Raw genomic sequence first — 25,795 nt, 5'->3', positions numbered from 1 at the left:
GTTTCAAAATAAGTCCTCACTAGCTAATTAACTAGTTAACATTGTTAGCATAGTTAGCATAACTGTTAGCAAATGTTAGCTAAGTAACACTGTTAGCACAATTAGCACAGCTTGTTAGCATAGTTAAATTTGTAACTAAGTTAACTTTCATAATACTGTTAGCATAGTTAGCTAATTAGCAACATTAGTTAAAAAAATTAACTTCAGCCATTCCGTTATCGTCAACTATCTACCTATACACAGCCATTAAACTGTCTATCAACATGCATTAAACTATCAGTCTATCAACTACTTTATCTACATTCAAGTTTTAAACTGTCTACTTTTAAACTATCAACTTTTATTAAGCTTTACAACTACCATGTCTATACTAGCATCACCTTAGTAACCATCTCTGCATTATCTATTTTAACTATACATGATATTTTACATCACAACTTTTGCATTTTCATGCACTGGTAATTCTTCGGAATTACATTTTCTAGTTAACTTATTATTGTTGTTATAGTTAGTAGTTAGTAGTACAAACTAGGCAGTTTGTAGTGAACTATTTTAGCTTGCTAACTTCTAAATGACAAACATCAGACGTGCTTGTCTCAGCATTTTCTAAGATGGCATGACTTGAAATAGTCTTCATCTTGATGCCAGCCAGGCAATCAGATTTAGGGTAGCTAAACCCATGTGTAATAAAATGACTTTTCATACTTCTAAATATTTTGAGTTACTCAGAATGCTTCAATAGTTTAGGCTACCTCTTTTTGTGTGTGTATGTGCATACATGCACACATCTGTAGTTTTGTGATTTTATTTTTTAAATGAATAAAGGTATTACATTTGTATGATTTTGCTGTTGTTTCAGATGGAGGATGACAAGACCTACACAGACCTTCTTGCAACCCTCAAGAGGAAGAGGTAGCTGACTGCTAATGAGCTTGCGCTCACAATGCTGAAGACCATGAGGGGATGGGGGAAGAAGGTATAGATTTAGGTGGCATGTATAGGGTGGTGCAGACTGCCACTAAAACACTGTCTGAAATAGACTTGTTATGTTTTTTTTCCCTCACGTTATTGTCTCAGGTATATTATGTGGTATTACCAACCGGAAGGGGTGGGAGCTTGTGCAGGCCGACGTATGCAAACAGTGCAGGGGCATGGGACGAAGAGGACCCCAGAAGAGTTTCACAGGTTTCTGGGATTGATCATTTACATTGGGTTCACTTCCCTCCCTAATATCCATTGCTACTGGGGAACCAAGTCTCTGCAGGGATCATAGGCGAAATTGTTTATGTCGCGTAATTGTTTTAAGGCTTTGGCTGCCTAGTAGATCCAGCTACAGAAAACAATCAAGATTGTCTTAGAAAACTGCATTATTTGATGGACCACCTCAAAAATAATGTCATGGGGACATGAGGTGGCGTAGAAGAGGGTCATGTCTTAGCAGTACAGTGGAAGGACACTTGCACTGTATTGGACACGTGCAGTAACCTGCCGGTCCAATTTCCACAATGCGAATGATTTGACTGATGTATGTAGACTAGTGAAGAACAATTCAGTGGTAAGTGATTACATGATTTCAACAAATGGGGGGGGGGCAGATGAGTACATAATGGGGGGGGGGGGGGGGGGGGGGGTGTTGACCAAATGAGTACATAACTAATACATAAATAAGTACACTGTTTCTCCATTGACTTTGCTGTTGTCAGTAGTTTCTTATTATTTCAAGTTTGTTAGTGCAATGCAGAATCTGGTGTTGAACCTAGGTTTTGTAGCTACAGCCAGAAAGACTTTGGGGAAAGTCTATCACAACAGCTGGCAGGCATTTATGTCAAAATTTCAGCCTCACCTTCAGCTGCTCCAACTACTACTCTGTCGTCTTTCCATCAAGTACATATTTCTGTACAGCAGGAGCCACAAAACAATTGTTGGCTTTGTTATAAAAAATGTACATAATAAAACTAAAGTAGCTTGTATGGCCCCGGAGTATAACAGTAGGCGACTTTGTTATATTGGTAAACAAAATTGCTGTCAGATTTGGCACCCACCTTTCCCTATCCTCCTCTGTGTGTGTGTGTGTGTGTGTGAGTTTGTGGTATATGTGTGTATGTGTTTATTCTCCACAAGCTTGTTCTATGTAATCCACTTTCAAATGTTTAGAACACATTGCTTTTTGAGTGATGTTGAAGTTGATTGTATTCCTAGCTTTTCATAAATAATAATACATTTTATATATATATATATATATATATATATCGTTTTCATAGTATACTGATTTATATAAGGAAGTTGTATCTGTTTAATCAAATGTATTTTATCTCTTTTCCAAAATGGTCTTCTGTATTACTGATAAAGTATGTTTTTTTTTACGTCATTCAGCATTTGCTTATACAAATAAATGGTTTATTCTTATAGACCAAATAAATCTAAACCATTGTGTCTGACTTCATTATTAGTTTTTATGCATACTATGTTATTGGTGAGAAAAGAGAATGTAAATTCTGTCAACATTCTAAATCCTGTTTCCTGCATTTTTTACACTGATCACTAAATTTATCATAACTTTTGAAAAGTTAAGGATATTCCAATTCAGTCTATTTTGTTAAATAACCCACAACTTGCTGAACGTCATACACTCTATATTTTTCTCTATCTTGTAGAGAAATATGATGAAAATTCATTTTTATGTGAATGAAATAAAATTTTGACAAATTTTGGATATACATTGGAGAGGATTTTCAAAGACTTTTCATTACTATATCAACATTACTATATGTATTTTACATCATTTCATAGAATCCTTCTGATTACAATGGTATGTATATCCCATTGATGGTATGTATTATACTCAATAAATAATTTTTTTTGTGTGAGGAGGTCATCCAGCAACAAAAATGGAATGTCTGGCATGGGTACAAAAGGGTTAAATAGTAAAATCAAATCGCCTAAAAAATACAAATATTATAGACTGATATTAACAGAATAATGAACAAGATGAACAAATAAGTCTTCAGACGCTATTTGAAGATCCTAAATGCTCTATCTCAGATGTCGTCAAATGGCGGACCCCGGTCTGAGTCCGGACCCGGACCATAATAATTTAGATTTTCAGAGAAGATTTCAAAGCTGCGCTAAATGTTTCGTTGGTTAGGATAACAACATTTACTTCAGGAGCTTCAGGAACCATCATCTCGCTTGCTGCTACTCAGCCAGTGAAATCTGTGCATTCTGATTAAGTCGGGGGCAATTATCATGCAAAACTGTGACAGTCATAGCGTCAACTAAATACCATGGCATTGTTTTGGCGTTATGGGTGTGACACTTTTGCGCAGAATTGCCCTGGACTGACTCTTATACATATTCTGAGACAGGTAATTGTTAAAAGCGCCAATTTGAAGCACCTAGTGCCAATTTGAAGCTAGGCCTACCCATTCAACAGTGAACTGAGACCACAGAATATTTACGATTTAATTAAGAGGGCAATATGATTGATCCGCCACAGTCTTAACACATCCATTCACTGCCCAACAACTTGATGTTTCTTAAAGGTTTCCAGGATTTTGGGTCAACATTAAAAAAAAAAAATAAACTTGCTGATTGATGGGTTCAAGGAACTAGCTGTGGAATATATCCATCCTTGTCTCAGCTCAAATCTTATTTTAAGTTCACATTAAGAGTTATTTGTACACTATTATCACTTGTGGTTTAGTGTCTAGTTCTATTTGAAAAGAGCATCTTTGATAAGTATTATTAGGGGTGAATAACTGTTCTTGTGGTACTACCACCTTACAAGCCCCATACTGAGCCATGCATATTTAGGTCATAATTTATATTTATTTAATAACTATGAATACGGGGTAATTACAGATCTGAATTGATTATAGGAAAGTAGAGAGTTAATTTTGATGCTACATTTAAGATTACTAGTGCAGTGCCTGTTCAAACATGCTATTCCTGTAGCCCAATTACATGCTTGCAGGTAGGCCTGCTTTAAAAAAAAGGATGATAGGGAAAAACATAATTCCAGGTAAGCATTCAATAATGAATACAGATAATATAATAATATAATAAATGTGAAGTGAGCAGAATTTAAGCATGGCTGCATGTGACATTTTAATCAAAATGGCAGTATCCTAACAGCTGTTTTGAGTCAAGGCTATATGCTTAGCCTATTGAATAACTTGATGATAGAGAAAACAAACCATTTTGTGGAATAATGAATTATCATATGAAATTTGCAACGATGTGATTCAAAAACAGTCTCTGGTGGCCTATAAGTGACATCACACTCTGTCTGCCACTCGTTGCTTGTCGCTGGTTAAGCTTTGCATGTGTGGCATTCTGAGACGTTCTTTAATTCGGAACCATTTTCGCTTGTTTCAATTTAGGACCTTGCAGTTGGAATTGTCGTTTGCTTATTCAAAGTCTAAAGACAGTCCAAAGTAGCCTGGGCTATTCGAAGTGTCTGTTTATTGCACATCATTTTTTACGTCGCTTTGAAGAGCCACTGCCTACCTGTGTGTGTTGGCATGTTGTTGCAAAATCCGCAGAGTCATTTTATGCAAGCAAACCGCATACAGGGGGTCTTTATTGTTGAGGTCAGACATGTTAACACATCTTGCACTCGCTTAACTTTGTTGCAAAATCCAGGGAGTCATTTTATGCAAGCAAACCGCATACAGGGGGTCTTTATTGTTGAGGTCAGACATGTTAACACATCTTGCACTCGCTTAACTTTGTTGCAAAATCCGGGGAGTCATTTTATGCAAGCAAACTGCATACAGGGGGTCTTTATTGTTTAGGTCAGACATGTTAACACATCTTGCACTCTTTTAAATTTTTACCCGTGTAACACTGATCCAGTTCTGCCAAAGACTTTCTTCTATCCTCACTGGTAGCTTACAGTACAGTGCTGTGTGGGAGGGGGAGTGGCTAGCGGCGAAAGCCAATGTGTGCTTCTTTTACCGATATATTTAACAATATTTTTTGCATTTCTTATTCAAACAACGTCAAATTTGGCACTGCACTTACTCATGCCCGTAGCAAGACACCTGCCAAGTTTGAAATCAGTCTGACAAACGGCCAGCGAGATATGCGTGCCACAGACATTAGGACAGACACACAGACGCTTCTTGCTTTATAGATAGATTCCAGGAAGTAGGGGCACCATAACAAAAGGCCGACTTTTCCAACTCAGAGTGGATACGAGGAAACTTGAGCATCAAACAGTCATTTGATCTGGTCTGATAGGGACCAGAATTCCAAACAAGCCTATTTGAAATATAACCTGGTAATTTTCCAACAATACCTTTGTAAATTAACAGATACCAATGATTATGTGCCCTGTACTGTAAAAGATGACCAACCCACTTTACCATAGAGGACACAATGATGAGTGCTATAGCCAGTAATGAATCTCAGGGTAGAGTTCTGCTTCAACAACTTGCTTCCTACATTCCATAGGGAGGCTGGCTTCGTTTCTGTAAAAGAAAACATTTTTTTGTCTTTTTTTACTAGGACGGCTATATGGTAATTAAATGTGATTCATCCAGCCAGATACCGAGATATTTGTATTCAGAGACTCTATCAATGCTGGAACCATTTACAGTGGTATATATGATATAGTAGTAACAATATAAATGACTCTTTATCCATATATTCATTCTTTTATAGTTTGTTCAACATAATAATCACACAGTTGTCTGTTGCTTTATTTTAGTCTTCTTGCCTAATCTGTGCCGGGAGCAGTGTAGTAGCCACATGACGGTGTGTGTGTGTGTGTGTTGGTATCAGTCAAGTCCCAGTGCTCACCACAATTTTTTTTTAATTATTATCATCATAAATTATTGGTCTGTATTGCAACGACAATTAATGTGTGTTTTTTTCTCCTGTTTTATGGTCCATAGGCAGTCCACAGGAGACCCTGAAGAGGGCAAGTGAAGTGCTGAAAGTAGTACAAGGATGGACAGAGGAAGCTTTGCCCAATAAGAGGGAGATACTGGGAAATCTACATAGCTGCATTGGTAGTTAAATAAGCTGCTGTAAACTGTGATTATAGCATCTATAAGAAGCATCTACTTTAAGAGCCATAATCTTTCTTTGCTAAGGTAATGCACTTATGGACCTTGGGGATATGGAGAAGGCCCTAGACCACCATCATAAAGACCTGGAGTTAGCCACACAGAGGTGAATATCATGATAATAATGTGGTAAAATCAAATACTCTATAATTGTCCTACTCTGTAAATACTCTATAAATACTCTATAAGAGTCATCAGGGTCACCAATGAAGTGGAGTCAACTGGGGAAGTGAAAACCTTGAGCTAGTGGGTTTAATGGTTGCCTGAACTAGGGAGCCTTGTAATCATGATGCACCTACACATACACATACACATAAAGCACATACATTGCACATGTTGCCTGACAATATCTCATCAACGACACAACTGTCAACAGCATGACATACCTGACCATGTTCAAGTATGAAAATTTAAAAAAAAAAATCATGAAATTAAATCAAATTGCATCATATCCAGTCTATACTTCTCTGCGTTCACCTGCGCACATTACTCTCGTTTGAATTACTTGCGAACCCTTGATCGCATAGATATGGCAAGCATATCTATATATGCTATGCCATATCAGCCAGTTAAGATATACACATCAACCTACCGAAATCAAAGTCCCTCTGAAATCACCGGTGTGTAAGTATTAATTCATTCACGTCAATTAAAAGTAACTTAGCCTACTCAACTTAGCAAGTGAAAAGGTGATTTAGATAAGTACATATTCCATGAACACTAACCTTGGGTCTCTTCGGAGTGTGCTGAAACAATCAAATTATCATTCTGTGTTGTTTCATTTCACTATGTTCACGTCTCTGTTTTAGCCTAATGTTAGTTCTGTTTACATTACAACCTAGCGGTTGGAGGTTTCAAAATAAAAGCCCCCCGAAACAGAAAAGGAAAAGGCCAAAAAGAGTAAATAACATATAAGGAATGCATTAATAGTTATATTAAAAAAAAGATCGAAAATCGAATCGAATCGTGACTTTAAAATCGAAAATTACATCGAATCAAGGATTTGGAGAATCGTGACACCCCTATCATGTACACAAACCAACGCTGCACACCCATTACTCTCATTTGAATTACTCGCAGACCGGATAGATATGCCACGCATGTCAGATCAAAGAGGAGACACAGAGCTATCATTTGATACCAAGTACATCCTTCTGGGTTATAAAACAGATGAAGTGACAGCAAAATAATAACTTCATATAGCTGGACTTACCCCACGTTTTTGTGTGTTTTTGTGGCAAAGCATGTAATAATCCAACGCTATGTGTTTCTCTATGGCAAAGCATGTTCATAATCTGGTTTTGAGATCCTAGCCAATTCCTGCATGGCATCCAATTCAAGGCTCATATTGCATCCCAATTTGTTCGATAAAGAAACACCTTTTTTGCCTTTACTTGGCACATGTACATGGCAGTAAAAAGTTGTTGTAGAGAATTTCATGAGTGCACACACAGGCTAACACGCAAACGCGGGTCAAGTCAGGTCAGATCTGTTCGTCACAGATATGGAGTGGAGAAAGGTAATTTTTCCTCACTAAATAAAAAAAATGGTATTTATTATGACCGCCGTTTGCGAAGTTAGCGAAGCAGTCATATAGGGATTGTCAAAGTGTTTTTTTTTTTTTTTTTCATCTACTTCCTGAATTTTTGGTCAACGATACCCGGGACACCGAACCACCGGGGCACATGAAATTTGGTGGGTATGTAGCCCCACTAGACTTTTACGGAAAAATTTCGTTTGGTCCCCAGGGGCCACTCCCCCACCGCGCTGGGCCCCCCGAAACCCAAAAAATGCAGTTTTTCCTAAATAACTACCTGAACTGTGGCACCGAGGATGAAGAAATTTTTATGGTATGTTGGTCTCACAGGGCCCACATCAACCTAGCCCATAATCACTCATTTGTGATTTGCACCCCCCCCCCCCCCCAGTAAAAAATGAAAATGCAATATCATTCTGCTTTAATCGCCCCTCTCTTCAGTTAAGATGTTCAGAACTGCACCAAATTTTATGTGTATGATTAACCTGACATTCTCTGAGGGTATGCATATGCCATTTCATCCATGGGGGGGGTCTAAAAAAATTAAGTTATGTGTACATTTAGTGACTTTACACTCATTGGCCTGTAGATGGTGGTGCACATATATACACACGCACGCACACACAGGTACGCACATACCATCAGTATCGGCAATTACAACGGCCGATACATAATTACAAATTCAGTAGGATTAAAGGAAAACCAAATATTCATCATAATAATAATTTGGCTGCATTTCCAGTATTGGCGGCACATAGTCGTTTGTCCACCAGATGGCGCATCGTTGCAGTGACACGTAATTTTGTTGGAAGTTAATCTAAAGTGGGTTGGAAAGACATTATGCTTCCTACAAGGACAAGACTGTAGTTTACCGCTGAGAACGTCTAATAAGGGTAGGATGATTTCTGCATTCTGCATGTAATTCCCATTTCTTCTTGAAGCCGAAATAAATCTGCGAATGTTTATCGGACATGCTTGGTTTTTACTGCAGGTAGGCTACGTTAATCTTAAGTTATATCAATAGCCTAGAGTAGGTAAAATAATGTTACCGTTAGCATTGGTTGAGTGATAGAGGCCAATTTGATTATTGATGTATTTGTAGAAAACCATAAATGCGGTTATAGGCTACCAAGAATATTGATAACAGCACTAATTGCATCTTTCACCTGTCATCTCATTTGCTTATAACCATAACCTAGGCTACTAACAGGAGCTAGAAGTGAGTTAGCCACAACACGTTCGCTACGTGATGGTTTTCTAATGGAAAATATAGGCTACCTGAAAAATAACCTGATGATGCATCCTAAACACCGGGCTGGGACATTTAGCTCAAAGTCTCAAAAAGCATCTGAGTCAACGTTCATTCCCAAACACCCATATACCGTAAAACTCCAAATAATAGCCCGGGCTTTTATTTTCCCAAATCGCCAAACTGCACCGGCTAGTATTAGAGACAGGCGTCTATATGAGACAGGCCTTTAATTCCCTTTACACAAAACTTTTCCTCTGCAAAAATGGAAAATATTATCGAATTAATTATTTCAAACACACTGAATGTCTACCTATGACTCGGCTATCTGATGACAATTACGGATCATCATTCATTTAGTGTTGAGATGTTGTTCATTGAGTGAGATACAGTAAGATCCAAATAGCAGGGATAGCCAGAACAGATGAAACACGTTTTAATTACGTAATTTACAGAGATCGTATCACACTGAAAGCTCATATTTTGTCACTAGCAAATAGCCTATATCGGTCCTTTGTCAAATACAGTTGTATTATCAGCCCTGACCAAAACCGTTCAGGAATTATTTATGCAAAAGTGGAACGTGCTTAATGTTTAATTCTCCCTCCTTTTCGGCATGAATGAAACAGCATGAGAGAGCATGAACCATATTGTTTCTCCCGTTTTGTATTTGCCAAATTTGACAACAGTCTACATTCAAATCATAGCCTACTTCCAGGCGCGCGCGCACATATTTTTGACCAGGGGTGCTGAATAACAAAATAATCATGGATGTCCGACGATTTCTCCCCCAGCATATGATTCGAATTTAGACAGGTAAATACGCCATTTCACCGCCGTGTATAAGTAGGTCTAAGAGTGAGAAGTTTTATAATGCCCTGGGCAGCCACATTCCACTGCAACTATTGCCACTCCGACTCATCAATAAAAACTGTGCGTGCACACACCAGTCCCATAGAAGCGCACTTGACTTTACATCATTAACCTATTTCAGTATATAGCCAGAGAATGTCCGTAGACGGGCTCTGATATAGCCTAGTCTAAGGCTATATTTTAAACACAAGGGATGAATTGAACGATGAGAAAAGTCGGACATATAGGCATAGTTCATATTGAAAAAAAAAGCTATACAATTTGGAACTCTAGCTTTTCACCGCAGTCTTTTAATGCCATAATCATAACGTGGGCAGTCTGCGCCATACTTAAGCCCAAATCACACCCAAGATTCACTACGAGATGAGCAGCAACTTGATGCAACATTCTAAAACCTTGCAACTGTGACCAGACAAGGTGAATGCTTTGCGACGGCTTGCAACGACGTGCAACATCTAATTCACACTGCTGTAACCTCCTTTTTGTAATGGTTTCGTGTCATTGCGAATCTTTAAACAGACGATCTGACGGGTTTTAGAAGAATAAATACAACCCGAAACTAAAAAACAGACCAGGCCTCTACTGGAAATCGGCCTTTAACCCAAACCTGTACCCACGCCAGGCGTTTAAAAGAGACAGGCGTCTCTTAGGGACTCGCCGATTATTTGAAGTTTTACGGTAGGCTACTTCAATCCTCTATTTTCAAAGGTGATTCAAGTAAGGAAGAGCATGGCTCAAAGTAAAGTAACTAGGACTGAAACTACATAAATTCGTCAAAGTGAATAATTTGTGTCAACTCGCCGCAATGTAGATTTAACGCACCCGTGATCTACATCTCCATTTAAACCAAATGTTTTAGAGCGCACGTTGAGCGATGTATCCAGGGCAGGGCTGTACCTACACATATTTGTTGCATGTGCTACAAAAATCATTCTTTGCGATGGATGATTTAGTACCAACGTTACACCGGTCCAATACAGTTTTGCCTATGGCTAAACCGTGAGACTGAGACGTTTTTTGTTTGTTCGAAGTGAGTGTTTAGGCTGTGAGAGGGGAGTCGATGTGCTTTGATTCCAGCTTGGTAGTAGTAGTCTATGCGATTAAAAAACACGTGTGTGTGAAGTATCCAAACAATGATAACGCTTTCATTATGGCTGCTTTAGCCATAGACCTTGAGCTACTGTACAGTGGGTTGGGTTCCATTTAGAAGTGTCGCTTTCTGTGATTCACACAGCTGCGTGAAATGTATTACTACTGATATGCAAAACTATTAACTTTTCGCCAAGAGGTGGCAGCTTAAGTCCGCTTGATACTGTAAGCCATTGGTTCCCAAAGGAGATTTTATTTGGGTCGCCAGCATAGCCTAGTGACAATTTATGTTGTGTAATAGGCCTAGCATAGGGCCTAGCTTATATAGCCTATAGTTTATTAACAGTCACGGTTTTGTCATAACTCCCTCTATGCATTTTTGCATTTATAATAGCTCTGAAACCGGGGGCGAACACGTCGCGGGGGGGGGGGGCAGTGCGTGGATATCTCAATTGCAAAATTAAACAATATTTCTATCGGGCGCCTACAATGGACTAGGCTGGGTGAACTCGGCGATTCCTTTTCGATTCCAGACTAACCATGGACCTCATAGTTGCAAAATGCAAGGGAACATGAATCAGCATATTATTTGCACAAACAATAACGGACAGTAGCTCTTCAACTTGGCCCGTTAAAATGTGTATGAACAGTCTAGCAACGCATTTCATGAAGGCCCTTTTGGACATGTCAGTTATTTGCACCACTGGGTAAAACGGCATTTTGTTTTAGACTACTGGTATTTAATTTGTGCATTGACAATAAAGCTGAATATCATATGAACTAGATGACTAAACTTATGCATATGTAGAAGAAGAAACATTAACAAAAATCCATGACATGACCTCGCTTCTTGATAGCTGTTGAAAACTGCATGGAACTGTCAGGGATTGTTTTGTTTAATAATAAATAAATAAATACATTATGCTGCTACCTTCTGCTTTTCCCAAATACAATGTAGCCTAAAGGTGTACCTTTCATCAGTCCAGTTGCAATGGATGGACTGTGATACTACTTGTGATTGTTTAGATATTTTAAAGGTTTTATAACAATGCTACAATTTTTTTGGCAAGTGCTACAAATCTATTCACCTTTGCAGCGCCAGTAGGCTACTTTGTGTGTGGCCCGCAAACACACATTCCAAACAAGCATACACAAAAGTTTCAAGAGTGGGGGATGGAGTAGAAGATGGAGACATTCATTTATATGATTTATTTTCGCTGAATGGATGTACAGGAATGAGCGGCGGTCATATTTTGTACCACTATGTGGTACATCTAGTTTCTGTAAGGCGCACACCACATACAGTATGTCTGTAAATTGCTCAGCCCCAAAGTCCCCCTCCATCATGGTTCTTAAAAAAATGGCATTTATTTCCGTAAGGCACACACCACATATTTTTCACATTTGCTCAGCCCCAGAGAATCCCTCCACCATGTCAATGATATTGCCAGAATCAGGACAGTCTGCCCTACACACACATGAAAAGCATGTCGAGATTCCATTTTAATGGTGAGATACATGTCAAAATATAAGAATTTTTATAATACGCAAAATTAAATCGTTACATGAAATTGTGGCAGATTTGGGTAGCCTAGACTCAGCTGAAAAAAACAAACAATATATAGCATGTGTGTATGACACTTACAATGACTAGGATAAATGCTTCTAAGTAAAGGTAGTGAAAATGCCCTTTAACCCTTAGAACCCGATTGACGCAAAGTGCGTCAAAAAACACACCCTTTCTTCTCTGTTACATTGCTCTGGAACTGTTCATCGCAGCGAGATTAAACCTTTATTGCGTGACAGAGCAAAAGTGGGGCTTTCCAACGAGACTACACACATGTCTGTACGATCATATATGACAATTAAAAAAAAATCATGAAATTAAATCAAATTGCATCATATTTACAGTCTATACTTCTCTGCGTTCACCTGCGCACCTATTACTCTCGTTTGAATTACTCGCGAACCCGTGATCGCATAGATATGGCAAGCATATCAGATGAAAGAGGAGACTCAGAGCTATCATTTGATACCAAGTACATCCTTCTGGGTTATAAAACAGAGTCACAGCAAAATAATAACTTTGCTATAGCTGGACTTACCCCACGTTTTTTCTGTTTTTGTGGCAAAGCATGTTTATAATCCAACGCTATCATGTGTTTCTCTATGGCAAAGTATGTTCATAATCCGGTTTTGAGATCCTAGCAAATTCCTGCATGGCATCCAATTCAAGGCTCACATTGCATCCCAATTTGTTCAACAAAGAAACTTTACTTTGTTCATGGCAATGCAGTAAAAAGTTGAGAATCATTATGAGTGCATACACCATAGCAGGCTAACACGCAACCTCGGGTCAAGTCAGGTCAGATCAGTTCGTGTCACAGATAGGCTATGGAGCGCAGAAAGGTCATTTTTCATCACTAAATAAAAAATGGCATTTATTTCCGTAAATCACACACCACATATTTCTGTAAATTGCTCAGCCCCAGAGTATCCCTCCAACATGGCAATTGTATTGCCCGATTCAGGACAGTCTGCCCTACACACACATGAAATGCATGTAGAGCTATGAGCTTGCTGTGGTGAGATGCATGTCGAAATATAAGAATTTTTATATGCTTAGTGCTAATACATGAAATGATATTATATGTGTGTGTGGCACTTACAATGACCAGAATAAATCCTTATGAATAAAGGTAGTGAAAATGCCCTAAAAACAGCTTAGGGTTATTGATGCAAGGGTTAAATGCATCAATAAGACAAACTTTCAGACAACAGAATCAGTATTCAGAGCACCAATTTTGTTTCTTTGTACTATGTCAAAAGCAACCTTAAAGGTGCTCTAAGCGATATTACATTGTTTTTAAGCTAAAACATTTTTTGTTACGTACTGCAAACATCACTTTACCATCCGCTAGCTGCCTGTGTGCTGAATACACTGTAAAAAAACACAGTTTCAGTGGACAGCCCAGGCTTCTTTAACTTTTGACGTCTTACTTTCACATCATCCAAATCCCTATTTGCTAGACTAGGCTATTAAATCTGTCATAGCCTACTGTTAAAGCTGCAGTTGGCAAGTCTGACAGATTGAGGGGACTTAGCCAACATTTTGAATGTTTACAACTCTCATGCCCCTCACCCACTACCACCGAGTACCCTCTCATTGAGTTTGTGCTCGTCAGTGCGCACCAGACTGCACCAGACTGTGATTGACAGTCAGATCTCACACAGCCCTGCTCTGATTGGACCAGAAGAACCAGGAGCTGTGGATTTTTGCAAAACAAATAAGAGGCTCTAGGTGTAGGTAGAAGTGCAGGTTTTTTTTTTTTTTTTAAACCGTCTGATATATGTTGTTCTGTCGGAGTATAGTGTCGGTTTCAATGAATATGATCAAAAAAATCTTGCCAACTGCAGCTTTAATGTACAAGTGGAGTAGAACAGCAGAGTGCATTACATATCTGCTTGCTGCCATACAGGTGTTGGCCATATAATTAGAATATCATAAAAAAGTTGATTTATTTCAGTAATTCCATTCAAAAAGTGAAACTTGTATAATGTATACATTCATTCCACACAGACTGATATATTTCATATATACATCAGCTAATTAACTCAAAACACCTGTAAAGGCCTTTAAATGGTCTCTCAGTCTAGTTCTGTAGGCTACACAATCATGGGGAAGACACGCTGACTTGACAGTTGTCCAAAAGACAACCATTGACACCTTGCAGGTCATTGCTAAAGAGGCTGGCTGTTCACAGAGCTCTGTGTCCAAGCACATTAATAGAGAGGCGAAGGGAAGGAAAAGATGTGGTAGAAAAAAGTGTACAAGCAGTAGGGATAACCGCACCCTGGAGAGGATTGTGAAACAAAACCCATTCAAAAATGTGGGGAATATTCACGAAGAGTGGACTGAAGCTGGAGTCAGTGTTTCAAGAACCACCACGCACAGACGTATGCAAGACATGGGTTTCAGCTGTCGCATTCTTTGTGTCAAGCAACTCTTGAACAAGAGACAGCGTCAGAAGCGTCTCACCTGGGCTAAAGACAAAAAGGACTGGACTGCTGCTGAGTGGTCCACAGTCAGTGATGGTTTGGGTTGCCATGTCATCTGCTGGTGTTGGTCCACTGTGTTTTCTGAGGTCCAGGGTCAACGCAGCTGTCTACCAGGAAGTTTTAGAGCACTTCATGCTTCCTGCTGCTGACCAACTTTATGGAGATGCAGATTTAAAACAGGACTTGACACCTGCACACAGTGGCAAAGCTACCAGTACCTGGTCCATAATATCCCTGTTCTTAATTGGCCAGCAAACTCGCCTGACCTTTTCGCCTGACCTGAGAAAATCTATGGGGTATTGTGAAAAGGAAGATGCGACACGCCAGACCCAACAATGCAGAAGAGCTGAAGGCCACAATCAGAGCAACCAGAGCAACCAACACCTGAGCAGTGCCACAGACTGATCGACTCCATGCCACGCCGCATTGCTGCAGTAATTCAGGCAAAAGAAGCCCCAACTAAGTATTAAGTGCTGTACATGCTCATACTTTTCATGTTCATACTTTTCAGTTGGCCAACACTTCTAAAAAAAACTTTTTTTGTATTGGTCTTAAGTAATATTCTAATTTTCTGAGATACTGAATTTGGGATATTCATTAGTTGGCAGTTATAATCATCAAAATGAAAAGAAATAAACATTTGAAATATATCAGTTATCAGTCTGTGTGTAATGAATGAATATAAATACAAGTTTCACTTTTTGAATGGAATTACTGACATCAATCAACTTTTTGATGATTATAATTATACGCCACGCACCTGTATTGCTAAACTTTTCATTCTATTTAATGTTATCATTGATTGATTTGTGATTGAATAATACCGTTTAGTTGTGGACATTGCAAATTACGTTATGGGTGGTGATGAATGCTGTTAAAAAGCTTAGTAAATTCCACACAATATGGCAAGGCACGGTGCTTTCTGCACCCAGAAAAAATCGGTATCTGCGCTGTCTTCGTACATCGGCCCCACAGTGTTTCCCATACGTTGACTAGTCTGTGGCGGGGCGCCATGAAATCAAAACCGGCCGTCACACATTAATGTTCTATGTTGTAGCCTACTATTTAAATTAAAGATAAGATAAAATCCTTTCTGAGCTGCACTTTTTACGCACGCAGCCATTTCTTGCCCCGGCCCGCTCTCTCTCGTAACGAGCCCACTGCCCCTCCTCTGCATGTGCATTTAACAAAACATTAATGATTGTTGAAGGATTGTTGTTGCCACATAGAAGCATTGCATAGAAGACGGCGGGCTAAATTGCTATTAAATCCGCTTAGCATCGTGACCATGCTGCGCTAATTTGTTCAAAACTGCTGCATTCAAGTTAACTCTGCTAAGTGTCATGACAACGTAGTAGGCCTACATTGAGGAGACTAAACCAGAGACTTTCTAATGACGAGACACAGCACTCAAAAAATCCTCCATAGAAATGCATGGGGTTAGTTTGTAACGCCAATATGGCCGTTGTCTACACATATCCCACCCCTTCCTCGGCAAAACATGTGAATACATCATGTGTGTCAATCATGTGGTGGGATGTCAATACATTGAGCCAATTATGTGGTGTGTTGTGCAGACATCGTGCCAATTATGTGTTGTGAACTCGCTGCTGGAGCAAGGTTGGTGTCGTGAAGCCTTGCACACCCGCAATTCTGCCGAATAGGATGCCCGATGAGTGCCCAAAAAGCGTTGCAATATGGCCGCCGAGTGGAGGGACTTGCCTAAAAGGACTTTGACTAAACTAAGTTAAGTTATGCACTCAAGCAGTATCTCAAAGCTAACATTAGAGTACTGTTAGCTGGATGTCGATTTCTTGTCAATTTCGTTACTCATGCAGGCGGAAAAGTGTTTTCCAAGACTAAAAAGTGCTTGTCCCAAGGAGAAGTACGAACCTTTGTTTGAACTAACTACGTAGAAAACGTTATGAATTGCATCCACACATCAGCAGCCTTTTTAACTGTGTTACAATGACAAGGCCCCCCCCCATTGTCCAAGTCAGCTACCGCCACAAATTGAATCCAATTCTGTGGGAAACACACCCATAATGTCTGTTTTCTTTGCAGCAATTGTTTGGATCCAAAATCAAGAGCCCTGGACAACATTGGTCGTGTTTATGCTCGTATTGGCAATTTCCAAAAGGCAATAGAAATGTAAGTATAAGCACTTTGTACTTAATTGCCACATTATGCAGAATTATGCGTAAACAATGTGAGTAATTTATTCTAAATGTTGTGACTTTGTGGTTGCATATTTAGTGATTGTCTAAATTAATTGTCAGGAAATTTATTGATGATTTTAAAATGCATTCTGGAGGTTTTTTTGGGCTACTTTATGTAAGCTAACTAGCTGACAGCTATTAGACTTTCCATCCAAACATCCAATCAACGGTGCAGTATCACGTTATTAAAGGCACTTATCCTTCAAACCGATTACAGAATCATGCTGTATAATCACTCGCAACACTGGTGATGTGTAGCTCAAGCAAATCGGTGCAAACAAGCGACGTTTAAGGCTATTTGGCGCATAACAGTAACAGTATACATGTATGTGATTGAACTTGCATGAAGTATTGCAAGACATAAGTCATGTCACTTGATAGTGAAGTTAGCAGACGTTTAAGTTAAACATACTGCTTACACGTGGTCACCTTCTTAAAATAATGGCATAAGTCATTTTTTGACTTTTATTTTTTTTGTTTGCCTAAATCATCTTCATTCAATTTTTGCTTAACTTTTTTTGTGTTTTCCGAAATACCTGAAAAGGATTTTAGGAAGGTGATGGCATCCTGCCTTGCATTTTATTTGTGAATGTAGGCCTATAGTGTTCAGAATAAATAACATGTACATGAAATTCAACAGGCACTTTTGCATCCTGATGTTTGTTTAGCTTACGGTTTTGCCACACCGAGGTGGTGCGTCAAAATAAAAGTTTCAGGAGATATTTTTTCTTATTAGCACCATTAGATTTTTTTTTTATTAGCACCATTTATATTACACCATAGACATGTAAAATTAACGCCACATGCATGACAGTTACTATCAAATGGTGTAGAAAAAACAGCAAGGATGGGATTCCTTTTAGGATGGTATATCCACATACAGTATTTTGTAATTTCGTATAGTTACAAGAGTTAGTTTTGTCTTTGTCCGAATGACTGTTATAAAAAATGTCTGATTTTGATTGTTTTAGCTGGGAAGAGAAAGTGCCATTGGTCCAGGATGGGCAAGAGAGAGCCTGGCTGTTTCATGAGATTGGGCGGTGTTATCTTGAGCTGAAACTGCATGACAAGGCACGGAACTACGGCTCCCAATCTCTCACCGCTGCTAATGAGATCAGTGATGAAAAATGGCAGATGAATGCCAATGTGCTAATAGCACAAGCTGAACGTAAGTCCACATTTTTTAACTTGGAGTATACCCAGTGCCGTATTAAGGAGTTGTGAGGCCCGGGGCTATGTGCCAGGAGGAGGCCCTATATCGCCAGCCTTTCTCAAACTTCTTGGACCTGAGGCCCAGTCATGGCAGACTTTGGGGTCATAGGGCCCACCTACACAAACACCCCCAACCCCCTTCAAATTATCATTATGATTATCATTATCACAATTATTATTGTTATGCTTGTTATACATGCACTTCAAAGCAGTCAAAACTAGGGGTGGGCGATATGGACAAAAAATAATATCTCGTTATTTTTTGTGATTTTGACGATGACGATAATTAGTCGATATCCTTTAAAAAATTGTTTTTGTTAAAGTCTGAGTTACTTTACAGCTCATTATTTATGAATAGCATCATTACAATAATAACCAATAACCTAACCTGTGACTTTTTAACCAAATCAACCAATGCATTGTCACTCTATGACACATTTCCAATTCTGCCCCCACTTGTGTGTGTGGCAATGACATGGTCTAGCCAGCTACATTAGAGAAGATGAATAGGCCTAACAGTTTCCCAAGAGAAAGTCTGAAGCTGAAGTTCCTTCCAAACCTTTACATAGGATTAATTGTAAAACTAAGCAGACCAACAGAGTATATCTCAGTTATTTCCTTCATGTTTTGTTTAAGAGCAATCATAGGCTAGCATTCCAAGTTACAAAATAGAAACTAATGTGTTAGCTTATGGCTAATGTATATGAGAAATCCCATAGAGATGCTAACGGTTAGCATAATCGGCAAACATAGATATTTAGAGCGAATTTCAGTCCATTTACAAGAGTTAGGCCTACATGAGAATAGTCAAAATCCCAAGTAGGCTACTCTCGCAGCACAAAATAAACATTAGGTGTGCGTGTGACAAGTTGTGACCCATTAGTGATCACGTGACACTTGCTCTGCTGCAGCCAGGGGCTTCTCTCGCATACACCTCCTGGGAATGTATGAGTCTTCAATGCGTGATTTCGAGTGTTTTTTTCCCCATAAGTAATTTAAATACTCGATAATGTCAATTTGCACATCGTTAAAACAACAATCACGATATTATCGCAGACGATATATATCGCCCACCCCTAGTCAAAACACATAATTGTAGTACGTTGAAGTATGATGCTTGCATGAGAAATACTTCTCAAAACAACAGCAATTATATGGGTGCCATTGTTTTGGGATGTTTCCCTCATGCAAGCATCATACACTGGTTGGCAAAAGGAAAAAAATATTGATATATATATCCTTTTCAATGAAATTTCATTCGAATGCCTGAATGTAAGGATTCAGGAAACACAGTACAAGCTTTTGTGTATGATAAATGGCGGACCAGATGGGCATAAATCACTGATCTGGAGATATTTAACAGGAAGACTAATTATGCTACAATAGCTTTTGGCCAGGTTATATTCAAATTTGACTATACTATACTCAATGTTAGACAGTGTATTAAATAGTCTCTGCTCTTTTTTTTGAAGTTGAAAGAATCCACGTTGTTCTATTAAAGGAGCATTTCACCGATTAGCATTAAGCTTTGTATCAGTAGAAACCCAGTAGTATCTTCGAATGACCGTGCTTCCCTCCCTCATGTCCTCCTGAGACGAGAGATATCTGTATTTTTAGACGAGAGATATCTGTATTTTTTTGTCTGGGGAAAAAACCTCTGATTACGCAAAAATCATCATTCGTCAACTATGATGGGGGAGGGTAGTTTTGAAACTGATGTGACAAAAGGTAATTTTGATATGGTGCAGGAATCCGATTCTCATTACTGCCTGTATGAGCCGCGATACAGCGACGAACAGGAGGCCTGCAGCAAGACCTGTCTGTCGATTAGTAGGAAAGCCCGGGCCGACTCGAGTAGGGGTGGTGTCAGTGCTCTCGAAGGTAGAGTATGTACGGAGCACTTTAGCTTTGGAAGCTAAGCTGGCTAGGCTAGGCAGGCAAGGCTAGGCTTTTGCCCTGCGGAGAAAGCTGATAAGTAACGACGATTTCAGCCTCAGCAATGAAGAGGAATGTTCAAAGAATATGTCTGTAATGAGTGAACCCATCATGAGTGTAGAGGGGGGTGGGACCGGGATGCCAGATACTCCTGTTGAGCCTTTTAAAGTTGTCGTGGGCCTAATTCAATGAAACACCCATGAAGGAAATGTATTATTGTTGTTGTTACTATTATCTGAATTATGATTATCAAAATTTAAAGGGTAATATACATACATTCCATTCTTTCCTGTACTCTTAACAAAACCATAATTGCTTTTATTCTGTTGTAGTGAAACTGAGCAACTATGAATCATGTGTTTCTCATTTTGAGATAGCACTTGATATAGCAAAGTTCCTGCAAGATGGCCCAGCCAGAGATGCAATACATAAGGTATGAATCCATCTAATATGAGGTTCATCTACAAGGGGTGTGCAATATTGGAGAAATGTCTCGGATTTTGTCGATAATGATAATTAGATAATATTTTGCATCCTTAAAACCTGTTATGCAGCACATGTTCCAGTACCGGGTCATTTACCCCCCCTCCCCCACCTCCTCCCAACATTCTAAATCAATTGTATGCACCATATTGCTATGTAGCATAGTAATGTTATACACCATTTGAAAGCTTTGGTTCTTGGGAATCCAAAAATGACAACTTTTTTCATGTACAATCTGTATAGTGCTTTACATTCTCAAATTAATCTTATTATGTCTCAATTAAATTTGATCCAAAATGCCCCCCTCCCCCTCCTCCACTTTTGGTGCTACCCTGACCTCTGGCTGCAGTGTAGCTGCAGCACAATAAGTAGATGCAACATATTGGGTACTGAAATGTTCACAAAAATCCATAGAAATTAAATCTTCATGTTGTATCATCCAATATTAGTTGTACAGATGTATAGTTTATCTTATACACACTCATTGAACCAACAAAGTAAATGCAAAAATAGAGACTTTTTTGTAATTATTCCATATTTTGTGTAGTCAGTCTATATCAGAACACCTGCCATACATTCTAAATAGTCCACAAGAAACCTCAAAGTGTTGCCTTTCATTTGAGACCAGGATTATGCTTCTACACAAAGGGGTTCATGTGCAGTAAGCATTTGAGTGTCAGTATGCATTTTGTATAACAAAAAGTCCCATGGGGAGTTTCCATAAACATTTTACAAAACGCATTCATACCGTGTAAATAATGGTCTAAAGCACTCATATTTTCATTCTATATTGATCTGCTTTTGCACACAGCCTCACAAGACCTGGTGCTAGGGCTCAGTTGTGTTTCTAAGGGATATCAAGTGACCCAGAGGGCTGAAATGTGGTCAGTTCAGAGATGCTTGTAATCCGGCAGAAAGCAAAAACTATATTCTAGCCTCTGTAACTCTGTTTGAGTACATCACACAGTTATTTTGACTGTTTCCTACGAAAACTAACAATGGGAACAATGCCCTTGTAAATAGGCACAGTGCAATTTCGGACAAAAACTTGAAATTTGTATTGAGATCAATGTGGTTAAGAATACACTTATTTTAAAGACGTTTAATCCTAAAAGCAAGTAAATTTGTCTGCCAGTGAGTTAAAAGGTTTTATCAGCGATGGTGGGGTAACATCACTTCTGTTGATGTTCAAACAAAACAGCTAGCTTGCTCCCTCCCCCTCCCTCCCGTGCAATTGAAACTCCCGCAAATCTGCCCAAAAAATATGCAAATTTGGCTGCCAGTGCGTTAAGTAAATTTGTCTTGTTAAGACTCCTTAAAATAAGTCAAAGTCTTCTTAAATTAAGTCAAAATGATTTTCCGAGAGAACACTAGGTAAGTCTATTCATACTTCAAATAAAACCAAATAGATTTTTTTGATCTTAAAGCGAGACGCTACAGGTGAATAGGGTAAAATTTGTTTTTTTTATTACAAATGTTCTGTAATTTAATGTTTACATATGCAAATTAGGCATTATCTAGTTACATATGCACTAATTTGCATATTTTATTTGCATACATGTTTTCATTGTGTTCACATATAAGATGGGGGGAGAAATTAAAGGGATTATGGACATCTACGTTTGTTATACTGTAAATCAGAATATGCTGTCAATAGACGTCATGTTTTTAGGCATAACATGTCATATAAATCAGGCTAGGAATAATATATCAACATTTCGTTCTCAGAGTGGGAGAGGAAACTCATTTTGAGAAAACAGCCTTGAAACACAGCCAATGAGATTCCGTTCTCAGCCTAGACTCGCCTTTGAACGTTCGCAATTGGTTGCTGATAGAAAGGAAGTGTCCATATTTGGATCACATAGCGTTACACAGGAGAAATGGAGCTTTCCAACGGCATGTTTCGGATCACGGTCGCAGAAAACTATACAGGTGCGAGTAAACACAATGTAATGAAATAAACACCTAAATGTCTAAATCTGACTTTTTTTGTTGTAGTAGTGTGAAAAAATACATGCTAAGGTAGCAAACTAGCCCAAAATCTAGAAATTGGCAAGTGCATGAAAAAACAATGTTGTCACCTGCCATGTCTCGCCTTAATATTAGAAAACTTGATAAGATTTTATTTTTTGCAGTGTAATCTTGTATTAATATAACAAATTATAGTTGGTATAGTTTTTTATTACTTCCTTTTATCAAGTGCAGTCATACAGTATGTCACAAAAAATATTTTGGGTAAGGTGCCACAGATAGGTCTACTGAAAGGTTAACAGTCTACAGATATCTTTCATCCTAACCATAATATATGTGAGGTAAGATCGTTATCTCAGCAATACCACATGCATATACGACATTTGGTAAATTAATATGTAAAGTAATTTTCACATCGCAGATGACCATTGTATTAAAATAAATAAATAAATAAATAATAAAATAATAATAATAATAATAGAAAAGGAATATATAATATTAAGGGGAAAAAAGAAAGTGAAAACACACACAACATAAAAGTGCACAAACCCACATAGGGAGAAATAAATAAAGAGTGGAGAACTCACAGTAGTTTTCTATCATTATAGCTCTGGAGATGGTCATGGGAAGTTGTAGTTTTTTCCTCGCAATTGACCATATGACCAGTAATATTTTTTCAAGTTAGTCAAGTCCAGGCTTCCATTGTTTTTTGGGCAGAGTAGTCTTTTACATTTAAGTCTGGGTTACTTGCTTTGTCAAATAAACTTGGATAGCCATTTATCCAATAAAGTAAAGGTAGAAGCAGGAACATAGATAGGTAGTGATTGAAAGAGAAAGAGCAACCTCAGTAAAATTTTCATTCTTATAGTCTCTATTCTTCCTATCAGGGAGAGTGGTAGGATTTCTCATCTTGTAAGGTTTACTTTTATGTGGCCCATCAATTTCCCATAGTTGGCTTTAAACATTTTTGATAGGTCTGTCGTTATAATAATTCCCAAATATCTAAATCCTTGAGACCAGTGGAAATCAAGCCTTCCTGACAATTGAATTGGCCAATGTCCAACTAACATTATTGCCTCTGATTTTGAATGGTTGATTAGTTAACCAGCAGTTTTTGCAGTGTCTATATCGCACACCCCATTATCTACATGTTTGATGGCAACTGATGTTTATGTTTGTGTGTGTGTGTGGCGTGTGTTATTTAGGCCCTATGTGAGGCGAAGAACCATATTACACAATGAACTGAATCAGGATGGCTGAAGAAACTGCTGAGGCGAATAAAACATCAGCTAAATAAAACATGCATATTGAACTGTACTTTTTGTGAATGTGTTCCATTCCCAACCCTTTAATTAGAATAAAACAAAGGTAACATTTTATAATAACTTCACACTAGGGATGTAACGGTATGAAAATTTAACCTCACGGTTATAGTGACCAAAATTATCACGGTTTTCGGTAGGGATGCACGATATATCGGCGCCCGATATATTATTGGCCGATAAGTGAAAAAATGAAAATATTATTATCGGTCCGATAACAGAACTATGGCCGATAATTTGCGCCGATATTTTTTAAAGTCCTAATTTAGGCCTACGTAAGGTCCATCTGGCTACACTGAGCTACTTGAGCTTGGTTGGCTATACTTTTTCCTCAATATGTCAGTGGTGTGAATGTATTTCACCACTCTAACAAAATCTGTGGATATGCGTTCATTTGGGAATCTGTGCATCTCAAAATCCTCTCGTGAATGATCCGCCATTTAACCTTACCAGAGCGGAGCTCAGCCCTATCTAGAGTCGTCTTGTGCTGATGTGTATGCACTTTACCGCGCTGGTCGAGGAAACAAATAAACAAACTCGTTAGTGGACGAGTAGGCCTAGTTCTAAGTTGTGTTTTAGTATTATATTTGCATTACTTTAGCTTGGGTTTTGTATTATTACCTAGAAATATGCTAACCATTCCTGCTTCAGTTCCAGACAGGTCATCATAATAAGTTATTAAAACCTTCGGGGCTAACCCCTTTCATTTCTGCTGCAGCAGGTTGTGCGCAACAGAGTAGATGGACAAGATACAGTCTGAGGAGTTGCAGCTTTATTCAGTTACCCGCAGTTGAAACTTTCCCTCACAAACTCTGATTTGGTCGCTATACTGTAGCTTATTCCCAGCTGAGCCGTTTATGAGTGTTTAGTCCTAAATGAAAACGATTCATACTCTCTAGCCACTCACTCGCAATTCACTGACGTCAGGTTCACTTAAAGGAGCCACACATACTGTAGGGCTAGGCTACTGTTATGTTGACTGCTGTACTGTTTTGAGGACTATTATGAGTTCTGTCCATCATTTGGTGGTAGGTAAAATTACTGCAATACAATTATGCTTATTAAATGCTTTCCCCAAATCACTTTTCACAATTTTTTTTCAAGAGTAATATTATCGGTTATCGTATCGGTATCGGCCACAACAAACCAATAAATATCGGTTATCGTTATCGGCCCTAAAATTCCATATCGGTGCATCTCTAGTTTTCGGTATTATCACGGTATTGTGTCCGGTATTATCACATTAAAAGTGTGTTCAATATGTTCAGAAAGCACTGATAGGCCTACACAAGCTGAAATAGTTTCAAAAAGTGTCCCGTTCACTTTTTCATGTTTAATTGGCTATGTGCTTATAGCTTAACTTACCCTACCATGACTTGGAGGTTGCTATTACTGTTATTTGGATCCAATGAGTGAGACCAGGCTTGGAATTTCACCATTCTGGGGGCAAGGCCACTTGGTCTTCAGTTGGGCATATTTGGTGGGGGGCACAAAGGGGGACACATGTCAGGGCACCACTTGAATTTCCCCTAGGGATCAATAAAGTATCTATCTATCTATCTATCTATCTATCTATCTATCTACCAAGGCCAAAGTTAACTATACAGTAGTAGGCTATAAAAATGATCAAAGTTGTATAGCCTATTCACTGCAGTAGACCTGCATCACTGTATGAAACATTACAAAAACATAAAACATGACATATTCCATAGAACTGCAAATCATCTAATCATCTCATATTTACAGTACAGATATCTAAGCTATATTTAACA

The 25,795-nt window shown here is 38.6% G+C and overlaps 1 protein-coding gene across 2 annotated transcripts in view; it reads left to right on the top strand.

The window, feature by feature from the left end:
- Nucleotides 1-24,018, top strand: part of odad4 (outer dynein arm docking complex subunit 4) — a 42,988-nt gene extending 18,970 nt beyond the window's left edge. Inside the window, exons 7-12 of one of the 2 annotated variants that reach the window (XM_042086664.1) lie at nt 5,901-6,017; nt 6,102-6,180; nt 16,946-17,032; nt 18,072-18,268; nt 20,580-20,680; nt 23,907-24,018. In XM_042086664.1, coding sequence (XP_041942598.1) covers nt 5,901-6,017; nt 6,102-6,180; nt 16,946-17,032; nt 18,072-18,268; nt 20,580-20,680; nt 23,907-23,942 — 617 coding nt within the window. In that variant the 3' untranslated portion in view covers nt 23,943-24,018. The remainder of the gene's footprint in view (nt 1-5,900; nt 6,018-6,101; nt 6,181-16,945; nt 17,033-18,071; nt 18,269-20,579; nt 20,681-23,906) is intronic. The other variant, XM_042086665.1, reaches the window with a different exon arrangement.
- Nucleotides 24,019-25,795: the final 1,777 nt, after the last annotated feature.

The sequence above is a fragment of the Alosa sapidissima genome, chromosome 3 (assembly GCF_018492685.1).
Source record: "Alosa sapidissima isolate fAloSap1 chromosome 3, fAloSap1.pri, whole genome shotgun sequence".
Lineage (NCBI taxonomy): Eukaryota > Metazoa > Chordata > Actinopteri > Clupeiformes > Clupeidae > Alosa > Alosa sapidissima.
The sequence above is the reverse complement of the archived record's forward strand: the minus strand, read 5'-3'. Positions and strand labels throughout refer to the sequence as shown.